The sequence below is a fragment of the Phyllostomus discolor genome, chromosome 3 (genome assembly GCF_004126475.2).
Source record: "Phyllostomus discolor isolate MPI-MPIP mPhyDis1 chromosome 3, mPhyDis1.pri.v3, whole genome shotgun sequence".
Lineage (NCBI taxonomy): Eukaryota > Metazoa > Chordata > Mammalia > Chiroptera > Phyllostomidae > Phyllostomus > Phyllostomus discolor.
Window position 1 is genome coordinate 197,167,668 of NC_040905.2, and position 14,597 is coordinate 197,182,264.

The 14,597-nt window shown below is 46.6% G+C and overlaps 1 protein-coding gene, 1 long non-coding RNA gene and 1 pseudogene across 2 annotated transcripts in view; 2 read left to right on the top strand and 1 right to left on the bottom strand.

Annotated features, from left to right (window-relative positions):
- LOC118499774 overlaps nucleotides 1-408 on the top strand; it is a 25,276-nt gene extending 24,868 nt beyond the window's left edge. Inside the window, exon 2 of the long non-coding RNA XR_004902306.1 lies at nucleotides 271-408. This is a non-coding gene — a long non-coding RNA (uncharacterized LOC118499774). The remainder of the gene's footprint in view (nucleotides 1-270) is intronic.
- LOC114514895 (major allergen Equ c 1-like) overlaps nucleotides 1-4,345 on the bottom strand; it is a 20,785-nt gene extending 16,440 nt beyond the window's left edge. Inside the window, exons 1-5 of the mRNA XM_036022078.1 lie at nucleotides 4,187-4,345; nucleotides 3,695-3,831; nucleotides 2,849-2,922; nucleotides 2,051-2,161; nucleotides 1,633-1,734 (exon numbers count right to left, since the gene is read on the bottom strand). Of these exons, the coding sequence (XP_035877971.1) occupies nucleotides 1,633-1,734; nucleotides 2,051-2,161; nucleotides 2,849-2,922; nucleotides 3,695-3,831; nucleotides 4,187-4,282 (520 nt within the window). The 5' untranslated portion in view covers nucleotides 4,283-4,345. The remainder of the gene's footprint in view (nucleotides 1-1,632; nucleotides 1,735-2,050; nucleotides 2,162-2,848; nucleotides 2,923-3,694; nucleotides 3,832-4,186) is intronic.
- A 275-nt stretch (nucleotides 4,346-4,620) lies between these two features.
- LOC114514802 lies at nucleotides 4,621-6,805 on the top strand (annotated as a pseudogene).
- Nucleotides 6,806-14,597: the final 7,792 nt, after the last annotated feature.

Consider the following 14,597-nt stretch of genomic DNA (forward strand, 5'->3'; position numbering starts at 1 on the left):
GGGCAGGCAGTGCTCACAGGGATGCAGAATGACTGCAGAGGTGGGAGAATCCTGAAACCCAGGGAGATTCTTAGAGGCCAGAGGACCATTATGGGCACAGGGCCAAGGAGCCCCTCGTGGGCCTGCTGTCAGCTCTCAGTCTCTCACGTACACACAGACAGTCACACAACTAACTGCAAGATACGTGATTTATTGACCAGGTAGAAGAAGGTGTTATTCATGATAGAATATCTCCCAGGTATGGCATACCTGGGATAGAATGTCTCCCAGGTATGGCATAGGAGGTTGGAAATTTGGAGAAAACCTTTGATTCTTGGTGAGTTGATGAGTCCTCTCTAGACACGTTGAGAAGATGTTGAAGATTCAGAGATAATGCCTTCCTGGAGGACAGTGCTGGAAATCAGGTCACAGAACTTCTCACAGGATGACATGGGGACCTTGGAAGGAAACACTCACTGGGCACTAAATAGGCACATGAGAGAGCACCCAGAAACTCATTAGCACTTCCTGGGTTGAACTGGGGACAGACAGAGTTTCCACTACAGAGAAAAGTGGTGAAGATGTAGCTGACAGCCTGCTCTCTAACCCAGGCTACTTGACAGAACAGGAGGAAGGGGGGCATTGGGCAATGATTTTCCTTTTTCTATGACTGTTCCCATCCTGCCCTTCCCTAAACTGAGTCTGTGAAAAACAGAGAGGACTCAGTGGAGGACCCAGGCTGCTTTCTGGCATCCTCAGCATTAAAGTTGTTGCACAAGTTTTGATAAGTCAAGAAAGAATGGCAGCAACCATAGTTACCATTCTTAAATGCTGCCTTTATGCAAGCCATAATTGCTAAGACTTTCCGAATGTTACCTGAATAAAGCCCCCCAATACAGCCGAGGGTGGAAACACGGGAGGAAATGCAGGGCCTATTTTCCAGGGGTAGGACAATGGGAAGGTCAGACAGCTCGCTCTCCAGGGCAGAAGTTAAGGATGTGCAGAGATTCAAGGAAGATGGTATTCCCAGAAATGGGAGGGTGAGACCAAGGGTGAGGCCTTGGAAGAGGGACAAATCCCAGAGGTGTGTTGGAGTTTGACGCCCACACCCTGGTATTCTTGCCCTGTTTCACATTTGAACTGTTAATGACTTTAGGAGATTATCAGCTCCTGAGGCCTGCTCAGCAGCAGGAAATCCACACTGTGACCCTGTGAGGGGCACATCGTCGTTTGTTCCTTTCAATCCTGAGGCCATTTGCTCTAAAGCTCATGAAGGGGTGACTCCTCAACCAGAACTCCCAACTCCATATTTGAAGCTCACCCCACAAGCTTCCTCACCAAATGTGTGTATTTGCAACCTTTGGGCATCAAGTCCTGCTGGTTTTGGATGGCAGGGACCCCTGGACTACCCTAGCCACATCATTCAGCACCCACCTGGAGGCCTGGGCTCTGTGGCTCCATCAGTCCTGGGAGCAGCGGTCTGCAGAGGCAGAACAGAGCACAGTCAACCAGCAGCCCCTTATTTCCCAGAGAGAAACCGAATGAGTTTCTAGGGTAGGACAGAGGGTCCCCATTGGAGGTGTTACCTTCTCTTGCTTTTCTCCAATCAGGAACACGGGGAGTAGGAAGAGGAAACCAGAGAGATAAATTTACCTGCATTGCTCACGTCCACCACATTTTCCTTTGGAATTCCAGTGTTTTCGCAAATTTCCTCAAACCTTTTCTTGATTTGTGGACTCACATCTGGGTTTCGGGCTATGAGAAGAGTGACAGTAACAGCTGTGACTTTGTGTTGGATCCCCATGGAGGCCCTTGGGACAGGGGGACAGATGAAAGGGGATGGATCGCACTGACTGGTGCTTAGGCAGAAGGGATGGAGGGGCTGTCTCCTGTCTTGACTTTGACGTTTTAGGATGGTGAGAGATTTCATCCCCTTCCCATCACCACCTAGCTGCGGGGTACCCATGGTCAGCTCCTTTCTTTGGGGGTGAGAAATGGCCCAGCAGAAGATCGGGTGAAAGTTTTATCTGCAGCCCACTCCAAGGTGAATATCAGCATGAAAATACTCTACCGTGGAGCTCCATCCCTTGGGTTATTTCATCATTATGGTAATTCAAGTAATAAAAAATAACATAGTCATTGTAGACTGCTTCAAGTATGTGAGCCTCGTTGTATCCAAGATCTGTGAAGGAAACAGAACACAGGTTAGAATTTCATAGGCCCATGGGAACCAAGTGATACTTTTTACCTACTTTCTTTCACAAAACAAATTCAAGTGCAAATCCTGGAAGAGGTAAAAGTGATATCTCAGCATTCCACTTGCCCCCTGAGCGTGATCTGGTTAACTTCCAAGGGTGGAAATGGCAACGCGTGGTACCTGGATTCCTAGTGGTAACAAATTCTGCCACAGCTGCAACTGACCTTCTATTATTTGCCCTGAGGGTCACCAACCTCCCTCGGCCATGGCTGCTGACTGTGTGTCTCTGTCCTGTCTAGGAGCCCTGCTGGTATTACATACTGACACCCTGTCTGCACAAGGTTCTGTGGCATAGGCCACCAGAAGCCTTCACGGTGGACGTGGAATGAGAAGTTCTTCAAACAATTTAAATTTTTGTGGGCGAGTTTTCTTTTGTTGCCAGTGGCACCCATGACCACACTGCCATCTGACTCTCATGGTCTATATGCCAGGCCATGGCTTTTACAAGCAAGGTTCCCCGAATATTAGAGAACATTGGCGATTACGTGCCTCATGTATAGAACCCAAAGAGCACGAGACAGAAAGGGATCTCAATGCTAAAGACATTGGGAATTAGTAAACTTCTTGCAGCTGGAAGTAGAATTTACAAAGACTTTTTAAATGTATACTTACAGGTAGCACTATATAGACCTTCCTCTTCTGTTTCATCAAAAATTAGAGTCAGTTCAGCACACTCTCTGTTGATCCTGTGAAATAGAATGAGCTGAGTGGTGCCCGTGAGATACTGAGGGGCTGGCTCCCTCCCACTGCACCTGTAACCTGAGTGTCCCATTTTGTGAAGTATTGAAAAACCTTTGGTAAAACTTTGAAAGAGCATTTATTTTCCTGTTTCACTTTATTTGCTACTTTAAGAATGAGCCAACTACTGACATCACTGTTCCTCCACTTCCCACTCTCACCTCTGCTGCGGCTACCTGTCTAGAGACTTGGCTGAGGGCTCAGCTGTGCCAGCATCTCAGATAAATGCTGTACAAGCATTGCCTCACTCAGCTGTCACACACACACACACACACACACACACACACACAACCCGTTAGGAAAGAATTATGATCATGTTTTTACCCAAGGGATAATTGGGGAAGAAAGAGTGAAAATTTCTAGGTCCGACAGCTAGTAAGAGATGGTTTCATGACAGAGCCAGGCTCTCTATCCCCATCCTACCCTCTTACCTAAACTACTGTGTTGCCCTCCTTAGGACTCAGATCCCCACTGCCCCTACCTCCTGTACTGTCATTTAAACCCCTTCCTGGTCAGCAGTTCTTACCCTTGAACCTAAAGAATCTTCAGGTTGATCAGGTCGAGGATCAGTATGTGATAAGGGACTCTGATTTTGGACACAGGCCCACAATACAAGTGCTCACAGGAATGTGCGTGTTTGAGTGTGTGTGTGTGTGTGTGTGTGTGTGAAGCTCCAAGCCGTATTTAGTTTCTCTCCCCAAGTAAAAATGCCATACTTACATTTTGTGACATTTCAGTAACACAGAGGAATTATCCAAAGCCTGGATATAATCCACAAATATTCTGAAGCTACCTTGCTCTTCTACCATTTCCTTCACGCCCGAGGCCAAGAGAATGGTATACCACTCCCCGGAAAGCTGCAAATAATCAGTAAAATGACTGGGAGAGAAAAGAAGAGCCTGGACCGTGTATGAAACCTGTCTCCTTGAACTCTATGCCCTGGGCCAGGACTCAGAGTGGTGATGTGAACGTGGCATTAGAACTCAGGTCCATGGACACCACACGTAGGGCTCTTTCCACTGTCCCTGCAGTGAGAACAGAGGTCCCCAAGGGTTGTCATCATTCTACATGCTACAACTGCTCCTGGTCCAAGGTCAGAGACCACCCCCTTTGTCTACCATCAAAACCTCTCACCCTCTGGGAGGGTCACCTGGCTTCACAATCCCCCAAAATGCCCCAAGGTCTAAACACCCTAGGCTTCCCCAACTCTACCTTTGACATGTCGAAGTTGCTTGTCACGACATCATGGTTGTCTTCATGGTGGGCACAGGCCAGGGTCAGCCCCAGACACAGCAGCAGCAGCTTCATCTTGGGAGGGACAACAGCGACTCAGTGAGGGTCACTGGGAATGTGTCTTTCCCTGACGGTGGTTCTGCGATCCTGGGCCTCTGCCTTTATATTGCTTCTGAGCCCAGTTTTCTGTCCCCAGGGCCCCACCAACCCCTCCCACTCCCTGATGCTCTGTATTCAGTGATGGGAGGGCAAGACTGTTCCTGCGCATCTCATTACTTCCAGATCTACTTAGTGATCTGATGACACAAAACACACATTCAAAACAAAAAAAAGAGATAGTGGATGCCATAAAAGGATGCCATTTGGAACCAGATTTAACCATGAAATCTGAAAGCCAATTATGTGTGGCGAGAATGGAGTATAACTGGGAAATGGGGGGTGTGGACTACCCAGCTTCCACCGCTCACGTGCTGGGAGGCAGTGGGTGAGTCACTCCATCATAACCAGCGTCAGAAACAAACAAACTGTGTGTACCAAAGATGATAGCACCTGTCAGAATCATTCTAATAGTGCCAATAAGAATAGGGCTGGGGAAAATAATGTATGGAAAGTACAGTGTCTGGTATTGAGCACACTTTAACTCCTTTTCCTGGGTGTCTGATTCAACCACAATGAAGGAACAAATGTTTAGTCACTACATGCACCTCGCCATATGCCATAGGTCTCTGGGAGAAGTGGAGAGATGGAAGACGTCCATACACACACTTCTTTCTACAAGCTGATGCAGGAACCCAGCTGGGTGGGACCAAGTCTGGACCACTGTGGGTCAGGAAAGGGGGTGCTGCCTGGGAGGGGCTATCACATGGAAAGTGCTTACAAACACAGGCTTTGGATTCACACAGACCTGGGCTTCCTTCCTATCTCTGTCCCTTGTATGCCATGAGGACAAATTGAACCTCTCAGAGCCTTAGTGTCCCCTTATGGGGTCAATCCTACCTGTCTGTAGATGGCTGTAGGGACTCAATGGGACAGTGTGTGTAGAAACCTCAGACTAATGTCTGGCACTGCTGGGTTCATGGCATCAGAGAACTATTCCTGGAAAGGTGGGTCTTGGGGACAGGCAGGGATCTTGAACTATAGGCAGAGTGTGCAGATATGGAGAGCAGGTGGGGAGGAGTTCCAGGTGAGAAGAGTGTTGTGACTGAGGCTCCTATGCCCACAGCTCAGGCTTCTTAAAAGCTAAGGGTCACTTCTTCCTTGTGCTAATGGTCCCTTTCTGCACCCTGAAATCAGAAAGAGGCCTGTGTCACAGGAAGAGCTGGGCACAGCGCAGTGAACCCAGAAATTGTGGCATCCCATCTGTGACCTGCTTGCAAAAGTCCCCCAGCCCCTTCTGTGATCCTGCCTAGTTCTCGCCCAACAGAAACCTGGTCACTGGTATTTTGAGGTCTGTACAACCTTAGACACCATTGACAGGCTGGCAGTGATCCTGCCTCTGAGCCAGTGGAACTGAGCATGACAAAGAGTGGCAAAGGCTGTGCACTGCATTGTGTCTTGTGGATTGTCTCCAAGAACAGATGACAGCCTATTAGCAACCAGGTCTGCAAGATGAAGTGGGCTATGATGCTGAAGAGGGAGGGCTATATGCTGCTGTTGCCCACATCGTCTCTGTCCCATCCCACCCCTCCTGGTGACTCTTTGCCCATATCAGAGCACCATATTGCAACTTTCTGCTTCAAGGAGCTCCCACTGTGTGCTCAACAAAAAAATGAGAAATGGGCCAGTAGCGCCAGGACAATGAGACCCGGAAAGACAAGTACCAGTCCCTATTCAAACTGGTGCTCATAGGGCATGGGGGTATCCGGAAGAGCAACCTGCTGGACCACTTCACCCACAACGAGTTTGACCTAGACACCAAAAGAACTATTGGTATGGAGTTTGCCACCTGTGGCATCCAGGTAAATGGCAAGACCATCAAAGTCTAGATGAGGGACACAGCTGGCCAGAAGCACAACTGCACCTTCACTTCTGCATACTACCAGGGTGCACTGGGTTCACTGCTGGTACACAGCATCACCAAGCACCTGACATATGAGAATGTGGAGTACTGGCTCAAGGAGCTGGGGTACCATGCTGACAGCAACATCATCATCATCATGCTGGTGGACAAGAAGAGTGACCTGTGCCATCTGTGGTCTGTGTCCACTGACAAGATCCATTCTTTAACAGAGAACAACTTGTCCTTCATCCAGATCTCAGCCTTGAGTCCACCACTGTAGAGGAAGCTTTCAGGAATGTTCTCACAGAGATCTACCACATCGTGTCACAGAAGCAGATTGCAGACCACTGGGCCCACAGAGAGTGCCCCGGAAACAACGTGGTGGGCATCAGCGTGCCACCCTGTACGATGGACAGAAACCTAACCACAGTGCTGCCAGAACCTGTGAGTGCCCTGGGCCTTGTCCAAGTGTGTGGGCACATCCTCACCCTTCACCCACCCCTCACCCTGATGTTTGCCCAAATCTGACCCTCTCTGTCCTTCTGACTGACTGCCACCATCCCACTGAGCTCTCCAGACTCACCTGGGGCTTAGGAACAAGAGGAGTCAAGCAGAACCTCCTGTCCTTTTACTCCTCTATAGGAAGACTTGAAGCCCCGCTGCTGCATCTGTTTTTGGGGGGTCCCAGTCTGCCTCAGGGAAGGCCTGGGAGGGTGGTAGGATGGACAGGGCCAGACAGAGGCAAGATGATGTGTGCACTGAGCAGGCTTCTTCAGCTTCCCACAGCAGACTCCAAGGAGTGATTCCCTCCCTCCCATCTGGCGAGTTGTCCTAGGTGGCCCTTGGCCCCACCTACATCCCCACTGTGGGCTGAAGACTGAAAAGCAAGTGAACAGGGAGGGAGGCTCAGGCAGACAGAAACAGGCTCTTGGCACCTCACTCCCCACACACAGGGAGCAGCAGCATTTGTCTTTGTCTTTGACCTCAGCTTTTCCACAGCATGTTTGAATTCAGCTCAGCTCCTGCCTATAGATTTGTGCTGGGAGAAGACCCCACTTTCCTTTCTGCACATAGAACATTCCCCACCCATTGCCATGCCCTTCCCACTGCCTTGTCTCCTTGTGTGGTCAGGAATCTGTTTGCATGTGATCCAATGTCTCAGTGTTTTGTGTGCACGAAAAAAGAGAGAAGAGAACAGGAGAGATGAAGGCATGTACCACAGAATGTTTTCCCACCCAGTATTCATTCTTAATGCCCAAGTATTTATTGAAGAGTTGTATTTCTCAATGTAAGGTTTTTGGCAGTTGCTTGGGAGAAAACTTATGTTTGAATTCAACAAAAGCAATGCAACATTTTCAAACATCTGTGTAGAAAACTTGAGTTCTATTTCAAACATGATGGCAGGACTTCAGAATCATCAGCCAAAGAGCTGGTGTCTCCAACATTCTAAGAAAACCATCTCAGGCTTCTGGAACACAAAGCAACCAGGGTGGTGATGGGTGACGAAGCAGCAATGTGTGAAGCTTTCTGTGGGAATCATGACAGTTTACTGTTTTCAAACAGGCACTTAATGTGTTCTCTTTGGATTCTAGGAAACTGTCGGGAAGTTTGGGATTTCTAGAACACATTATAATTTTTTTGTACTTAAGCTACGAAACGTTGGGGAGGAAATGGAGATTCTGGAAGTCTCCCTCACTGCTGATGGAAATGTAAAATGGTACCGTCACTCCAGAAAAGTTGCTCACCTCCTTACAAGAGTTAAACATAGACCTACAACATGATCCAGGCATTCTACTCCTGACTATAACCCAAGAGAAATATAAACATAAACTCATGCAGAGACTTGTAAGTGATGTTCAAAGGCACTTTATTTGCAATAGCTGAAAACTAGGACCAAGAAAATGTCCATCAACAGAAATGGGTAAATAATTGGTGGTATGCCCATCCACGGGAACAGAATCCAACAAAAGGAAAGAACAGGCTATTGATAAACACAACATGAAAGCATCTCAGAATAATCATGCTGAGTGCAAATAGCCAGACCAACAAGGAAGTACATGCTGATAACTGCATTTCTATAATGTGTGGAAAATGCAAACTCTAGACACAGAAAGTGGATTGATGTTTGCCTGGGGTGATGGGTGGCACAGTGGGGAGGAGGCAGAGATCACAAAGACACAGAGGAAACCACAGAGAATGATCGGAAATTCACAGTCCAGAATATGGTGATGTTTTCATGGGTATCTCCCTGTACAAACTTATCCAATTTTATACCTCACTTTTCTTAATATTAATTGATTAGTTAATTAATTTATCTTTACGGATAGGGGGAGGGATTGGGATTTGAACCAGCTACCTTTAGACCCATGGACCAAGCCCCAACCCACTGAGCGACAGTGCTCAGTGTGAGTGGTATACTTTAAATATGTGCAGTTGAATGTCGATTGTACCTTAGCAAAGCTACTGTAGACAACAGGAGATAACTTTGCACTTAGCATTTGTACATGGAACCTCTGATTTTTATGTATGTTATTTTTCATTTCTGATGTTAATCAGGGAAATGCCTCTCTTTGGGAGACAGAGCTAATGATCCCAGCCCTGAGCTGACAAGGGCCCCACAGAGGAGGTTGGGAAGGGCCCCGGGGCCATTATGGGAGGTGCTGCTTCCTAAGTCCCTAAAGGCAGTGAAATGGACTGAGTCTGAGTGAGGACTCCAGTAGCATCCATGCACATCCAGCTGGATCCCAGTTGACCACGAGACCCTGATTCACATTCTAGACTTACCCAGATGGTTCCTGATTTGGGATACCCAAGATCTTGTGGTTCCCACACACGTTTGGGGGACTACCTCTAACAAACCACCACTAGCTGCAGGTCCTGCCAACACAGACTTTGCAAATCCAGGGAATGTCCAGAGACACCTGCGTGCTAAGTGCATGCCCTTGGGGAGGCCCATGGGAGCCTCAAACTCCCGTGTTTCCCCATAGCCTCCTTGGGCTAACTTTTCCTTCATGCTCTGCACAGCCTGGCTTTTCTCGCCAGCAGAGAGTGTGGGCAAGCCAGAACAAGTCCCTGGCTTTCTGAAAGAGGCCTCCCAATGTGGCCCATGGTCGCTTAGTGCCAACTCAGTCTCAGCCTCAGGACACCTGGTTTCTTCTTACAGCACCTGGAAGAAGGCACTTGCCATGCACATGTTTGGCCACCAAGAGACCACAGGCCTCCTGCAGGTGTACTCAGAGTGTGAATTCAGTCTCCAGGTAATGCCCACCCTAGGTGCCCACCCAAATACTTTGGAGATAAACCTGTGCCCAGCGCATTTGAGAAGTCACCTGGGAGGGGCCTCAAGCCATTCCCTGGAGTCTCTCTGTGTACCTGGGCCAATCTGTGATCATCCACCTGCAACCACCCACATCCACAGCACTGTTTGGGGCAGCTACACACACCCCATCACCCTGGCTCCAGTTCTTTGATTCTCCTTTACAGAGTAGTGAAACCAATGCATCCCATCTTTCATGGATGTGTCTGAACTTTGCCTGCACTTTTGAACCACCTCAGAGCTTTAAAAAATCTTGGTGCACATGACATGGGGAGTTCATTGGAGAGACCCACAAGGTCCTAGTCCATACACAAACCCAGCCACCTGGCAATCAGCACCACAAGAACCCAGTGTGCTTGTGGGTAGACAGGGAAATGACTGAAAGCTGGCTGATAGCTAAGCAGTCCCCATTGTTCCCCCTTGGGCCCCTCCCACACATACACAGCACCACAGCACAGTGCCCTGGTTTGCCCTGCCCTAGAGAGAACCTAAGGCTCCTTCCCTTATTATGTAAGAGGTGCACTGAGACAAAGATATATGGGCCAAATGAAAGGACAGATCAAAGCTCCAGAAAATGTACAACTAAGTGATAAAGAGATACCACCCTATCTGATGCACAATTCAAACCACTTGCTAATCAGGATGCTCACAGAAATGGTTGAGCGTGATTGCAAAATAGAGGAAAAAAAGGCTATGAAAAGTGAAATAAGGGGGACCAAGTGTGAAGAGAAGGAAACCAAGACTCAAATCCATGGTTTGGACCAAAAGGAAAAAATAAACATTCAACCAGAACAGAATGAAGAAACAAGAACTCAAAAAAATGAGGAGAGGCTTAGGAACATCCAGTAGAACTTTTAATGTTTCAACATCCATATCATAGGGGTGCCAGAAGGAGGTGAAGCACAGCAAGAAATTGAAAACTTGCTTGAAAAAGTATTGAAGGAGAACTTCTCCAATCTGGCAAAGGAAATAGACTTCCAGGCAGTCAAGGAGTCCCAAAAACTTGGACGCAAGGTTGCACACACAAAGGCACATCATAATTACATTAGCCAAGGTTAAAGAGAAGAAGAGAATCTTCAAAGCAGCAAGAAAAAGGAGACAGTTACCTACAAAGGAGTTCCCATAAGAATATTAGCAGATTTCCCAAAAGAAACCTTCCAGGCAAGAAGGGGCTGAAAGAAGTATTCAATAGTCATGAAAGGTGATGTCCTACATCTAAGATGACTCTGTCCAGCAAAGATATCATGTACAATGGAAGGACAGATAAAGTGCTTCCCAGAGAAGCTGAAGTTAAAAGAGTTCATCATCACCAAGTCTTTATTATATGAGATGTTAATTAAGTAAAAGAAGAAGATCAAAAGTATGAACAGAAAATGACAACAAACTCACAACTATCAATAACCAAACCAAACAAACAAACAAACAAACTAAACATACAAATAGATCAGGAATAGAATCACAGAAATGGAGATCACATGGAGAGTTATCAGCAGGTAAAGGGAGAGAGGAATGGGGAAAAGGTACACAGAGTAAGTAGCATAAATGGTGGGTAGAAAACAGACAGGGGGAGGTTAAGAATAGTATAGGAAATGGAGAAGCCTAAGAACTTACATGTAGGACCCATGGACATGAACTAAGGAGGGTCAGGAATGCGAGTAGGAGGATGTGTGCAGGGTGGAGGGGAAGTGAGACAAAACTAATAGCCTAATCAATAAAATGTATATAATTTGAGAAAGCCCAACAGCTGGTATCTTCTTGATGGGCCTGCTTCCAGGAGGAGGTGGTTTCAACTCAAGTGTGTCCTGGGACCAGAGGCTCAGCTGGCAGAGTGTCTGAAGCTGGGAAGGGAGATGTGGAGTCTCCCTTGTCAATCTTGAAATACCACATGACCTCAGGGTGTCCTGGGTTGATATTTACACTGGAAGTTTATTTGACATTTATCTCTGCTTTTTCCATTCAACTTGAAGCCATTCAAGGGGAGCAGTAAAAGGGCAACTTAAAAACATTCCCTGAGCCCTGACCACTGTGGCTCACTTGCTTGGGTGTTGTCCTGTGGAGTAAAAGGTCACTGGTTTGATTCCCAGTCAGGGCACAGGCCTGAGTTGCTGAATCCTTTTCCAGTCAAGATGCATATGAGAGTCAACCAATCCATGTTTCTCCCTCAGATCGACGTTTCTCTCACTCACATTCTCCCTCCCTTCTGCTCTCTCAAAACATAAATAAATAAAACCTTTTAAAATAATATCTCCTTCCTTGGCTGGTGTACCTCAGTGGATTGAGCTCGGGCTGCAAACCAGAGTGTTGCAGGTTCAGTTCCCAGTCAGGGCACATGCCTGGGTTGCAGGCCATGACCCCCAGCAACCGCCCATTGATGTTTCTCTGTCTTTCTCTCTGTCTCCCTCCCTTCCCTCTCTAAAAATAAATAAATAAAATCTTAGAAAAATAATATCTCCTGAATCTCACAATTAGAACTTACATGTTCACTTTATGGAAGGCGCCCTGGGGGGCTCAATCTGACAAACTCGTGTATTTGGGGAACAGTGCAGCACAAGTCACCACAGCAAACAATGATCAGAGGAAAAGCCACGGTATAACGAAGGGGCCAGTAAAGTCCTTCTCTGTTGGGCTGGGTGGTAAATACCAGTATTTTACGTCTTGCAGGAAAAGTGGCAAAATTAGGGTATTATATAGGTACTGACATAATAATAGAAAAAGAATATCTCCACATTTTTGGATAAAATTCAAATAGAACATTGACTACAATTTTTTTTGGAAATGCAGATGTATTACTAAGAGGAACAGATTCCTTTTTTTGAATAAAATTCTTGAAAATTTACTCTACTGGGGTGAAAAATAGTGTTCCTCATATTATGTTGATTGCAAATGTCTCAGATCACAGGCAATACAAAAATAGTCAGTGGGATGGGCCTTAGTTCTGTACTAATTTCAGGTACCAAAAGTATGGTTTCAATATTTCAGCATCCCTAGAGGTTCTGGCTAAAGTTACAAGGAGAAGAGAAAAAAAGACAGAGAGAGGCCTAAGTATTGGAGCAGGTACTTTCCCACTCTTTGCAATACTATGATTGTATATCTATAAAACCAAGACTTCACAAACTATTGGACCAAATTTCATTATACTTATTGAGAAATTTTCAATTTTGCTGAAGTATTCAAATTATAAAAATCAATAGCATTTCTCTATACCAGCAAAGACTCATGGTAATAACTAATCATTCAATAAACAAACAGCCTTTCCATGAAAATGGTGCCCACACAGAAAAAGGAAGCTCGTGCCCCCTCCACCACCAAAGCCAAAGCCAAAGCCACAGCCAAAGCCAAACCAAAGGCTTTGGAGACAAAGAAAGCAGAGGTGAAAGGCGTAAAAAGCAACACAACAAAGCTCTGCATGCCAGTGACCTTGCCACAGTCAAACACTGTGCCTCAGGAGGCAGCATTAATGTCTGGCCCAGGAAACACAAGCCTGACCACTCTGCCATTGTCCTGTACCCCTGTCCACCCAGGGAGCCATGAAGAAGACAGAAGACAAGGGCACACTTGTGTTCACAGAAAGGCCAACAAGCACCAGGCCAAACAGGCTGTGAGGAAGCTCTACGACATTGACCTGGCCACAGCCAACACCCTGCTCAGGCCTGATGGAGAGAAGAAGGCATGTGTTCACCTGCCTTCCCCATGTGATCATTTGGAAGTTGCCAACAAAATTGGGGTCCTCAAACTGAGTCCAGCTGGCTAATTCTAAACTTAAATATTCTACACTGTGAAACAAACAAACTGGTGACAGTACACAGCAATTAACAACCAAGAATACACTAGAAAACTACCAAGGGGAAAATTTTAAAACTCTGAGAAAGGACACAGAAGGTGATGTGAGTACACTGACAGACACTGGGCTCATTGGTTATGGTCCAGGGCCACGGGTCAGATGTCTGACCTCCAGAACTGCAGGGCAATAAAATGGCTGTTTTGGCCTCTGAGTTCCTGGTGACTTGTTCCAGCTCAATCAGGAAACTAATGCAGGACCCGTGTCTCCCGTCCAGCTGGAGGCCGAGACCAGAGCTTCCTCACTTCATTTCTGATGCTCAGGCAGATTGAGCTCTCGGACGCAACTGAGCATGTGTGACCTAGTGAGTAATCCCATTCACACTGTTCTGCCTTTAGGAGTTCTCCTGTGTGCTCTTTGCAACAGGTTTGATTCTCTTTCCTTAACCAACTCAGTGTACTTCCAACCCTCAGAACGCATTGATGGACAGTGGTGTGATAGGTTGATACAGAACTAAAAAAAAAAAAAAAAGAAAAGGCGGATTATTTAAATGTCACGGTGGAAAAGACCCAATGGGACTTTCTGTGACCTTGACCCGTCAATCCCTGAGCAACGTGCATCAAGATGCAGTAGCATCACTCCCATTGAAAGGTGATATTGTCATAGCTTTCATTCAATTCCTGGTTGTATTTGATATCCTAGAAAATCAAAATACAGGTTTGAAAGTCAGTGTCTTTCTCCATGTGTTCCTTTACATGAAATAATAACCAATCTGGGTGACAGGAACAAGATAGTGGAATAGGAGGTGCCAGCTCTCATGTCTCCATGGAAACACGTATTTCAACAACAACTTGTGGGTGAGAATGCCTTACAGTTTCTGGCAGTCCAGGATATAAGTGTGAGGCCCCGCCAACCAGGTGAGGCAAGACTATCCAAGGCATGGATACATGCAAGAAGGTGAAAAGGACAGTTTCCCTTCACCAGAGACACCCCTCCCAAGGCAACACAGCACTGGCATCTCTGGAAGCCTGTTAGAAAGAAGTCTCAGGTGCCACCATGACCTGCTAACTTAGAGCTGGCAGTTCATCACGGTCCCAGGTGATTTGTGTGCACATTCTGAGAGGCACTGCATGATCGCACACACAGGAATCCATAAATGATGTTTCTGGTTGTTCTCTGTGTTATTTATCATTTATGTGAATGGTGTCATGCTGCATGTATCTGTTCTTCAACAAGCAGTTTCTGAGATCACACTATGCTAATGTGGATCTAGTACATACCCTTTAACTTGTGGACA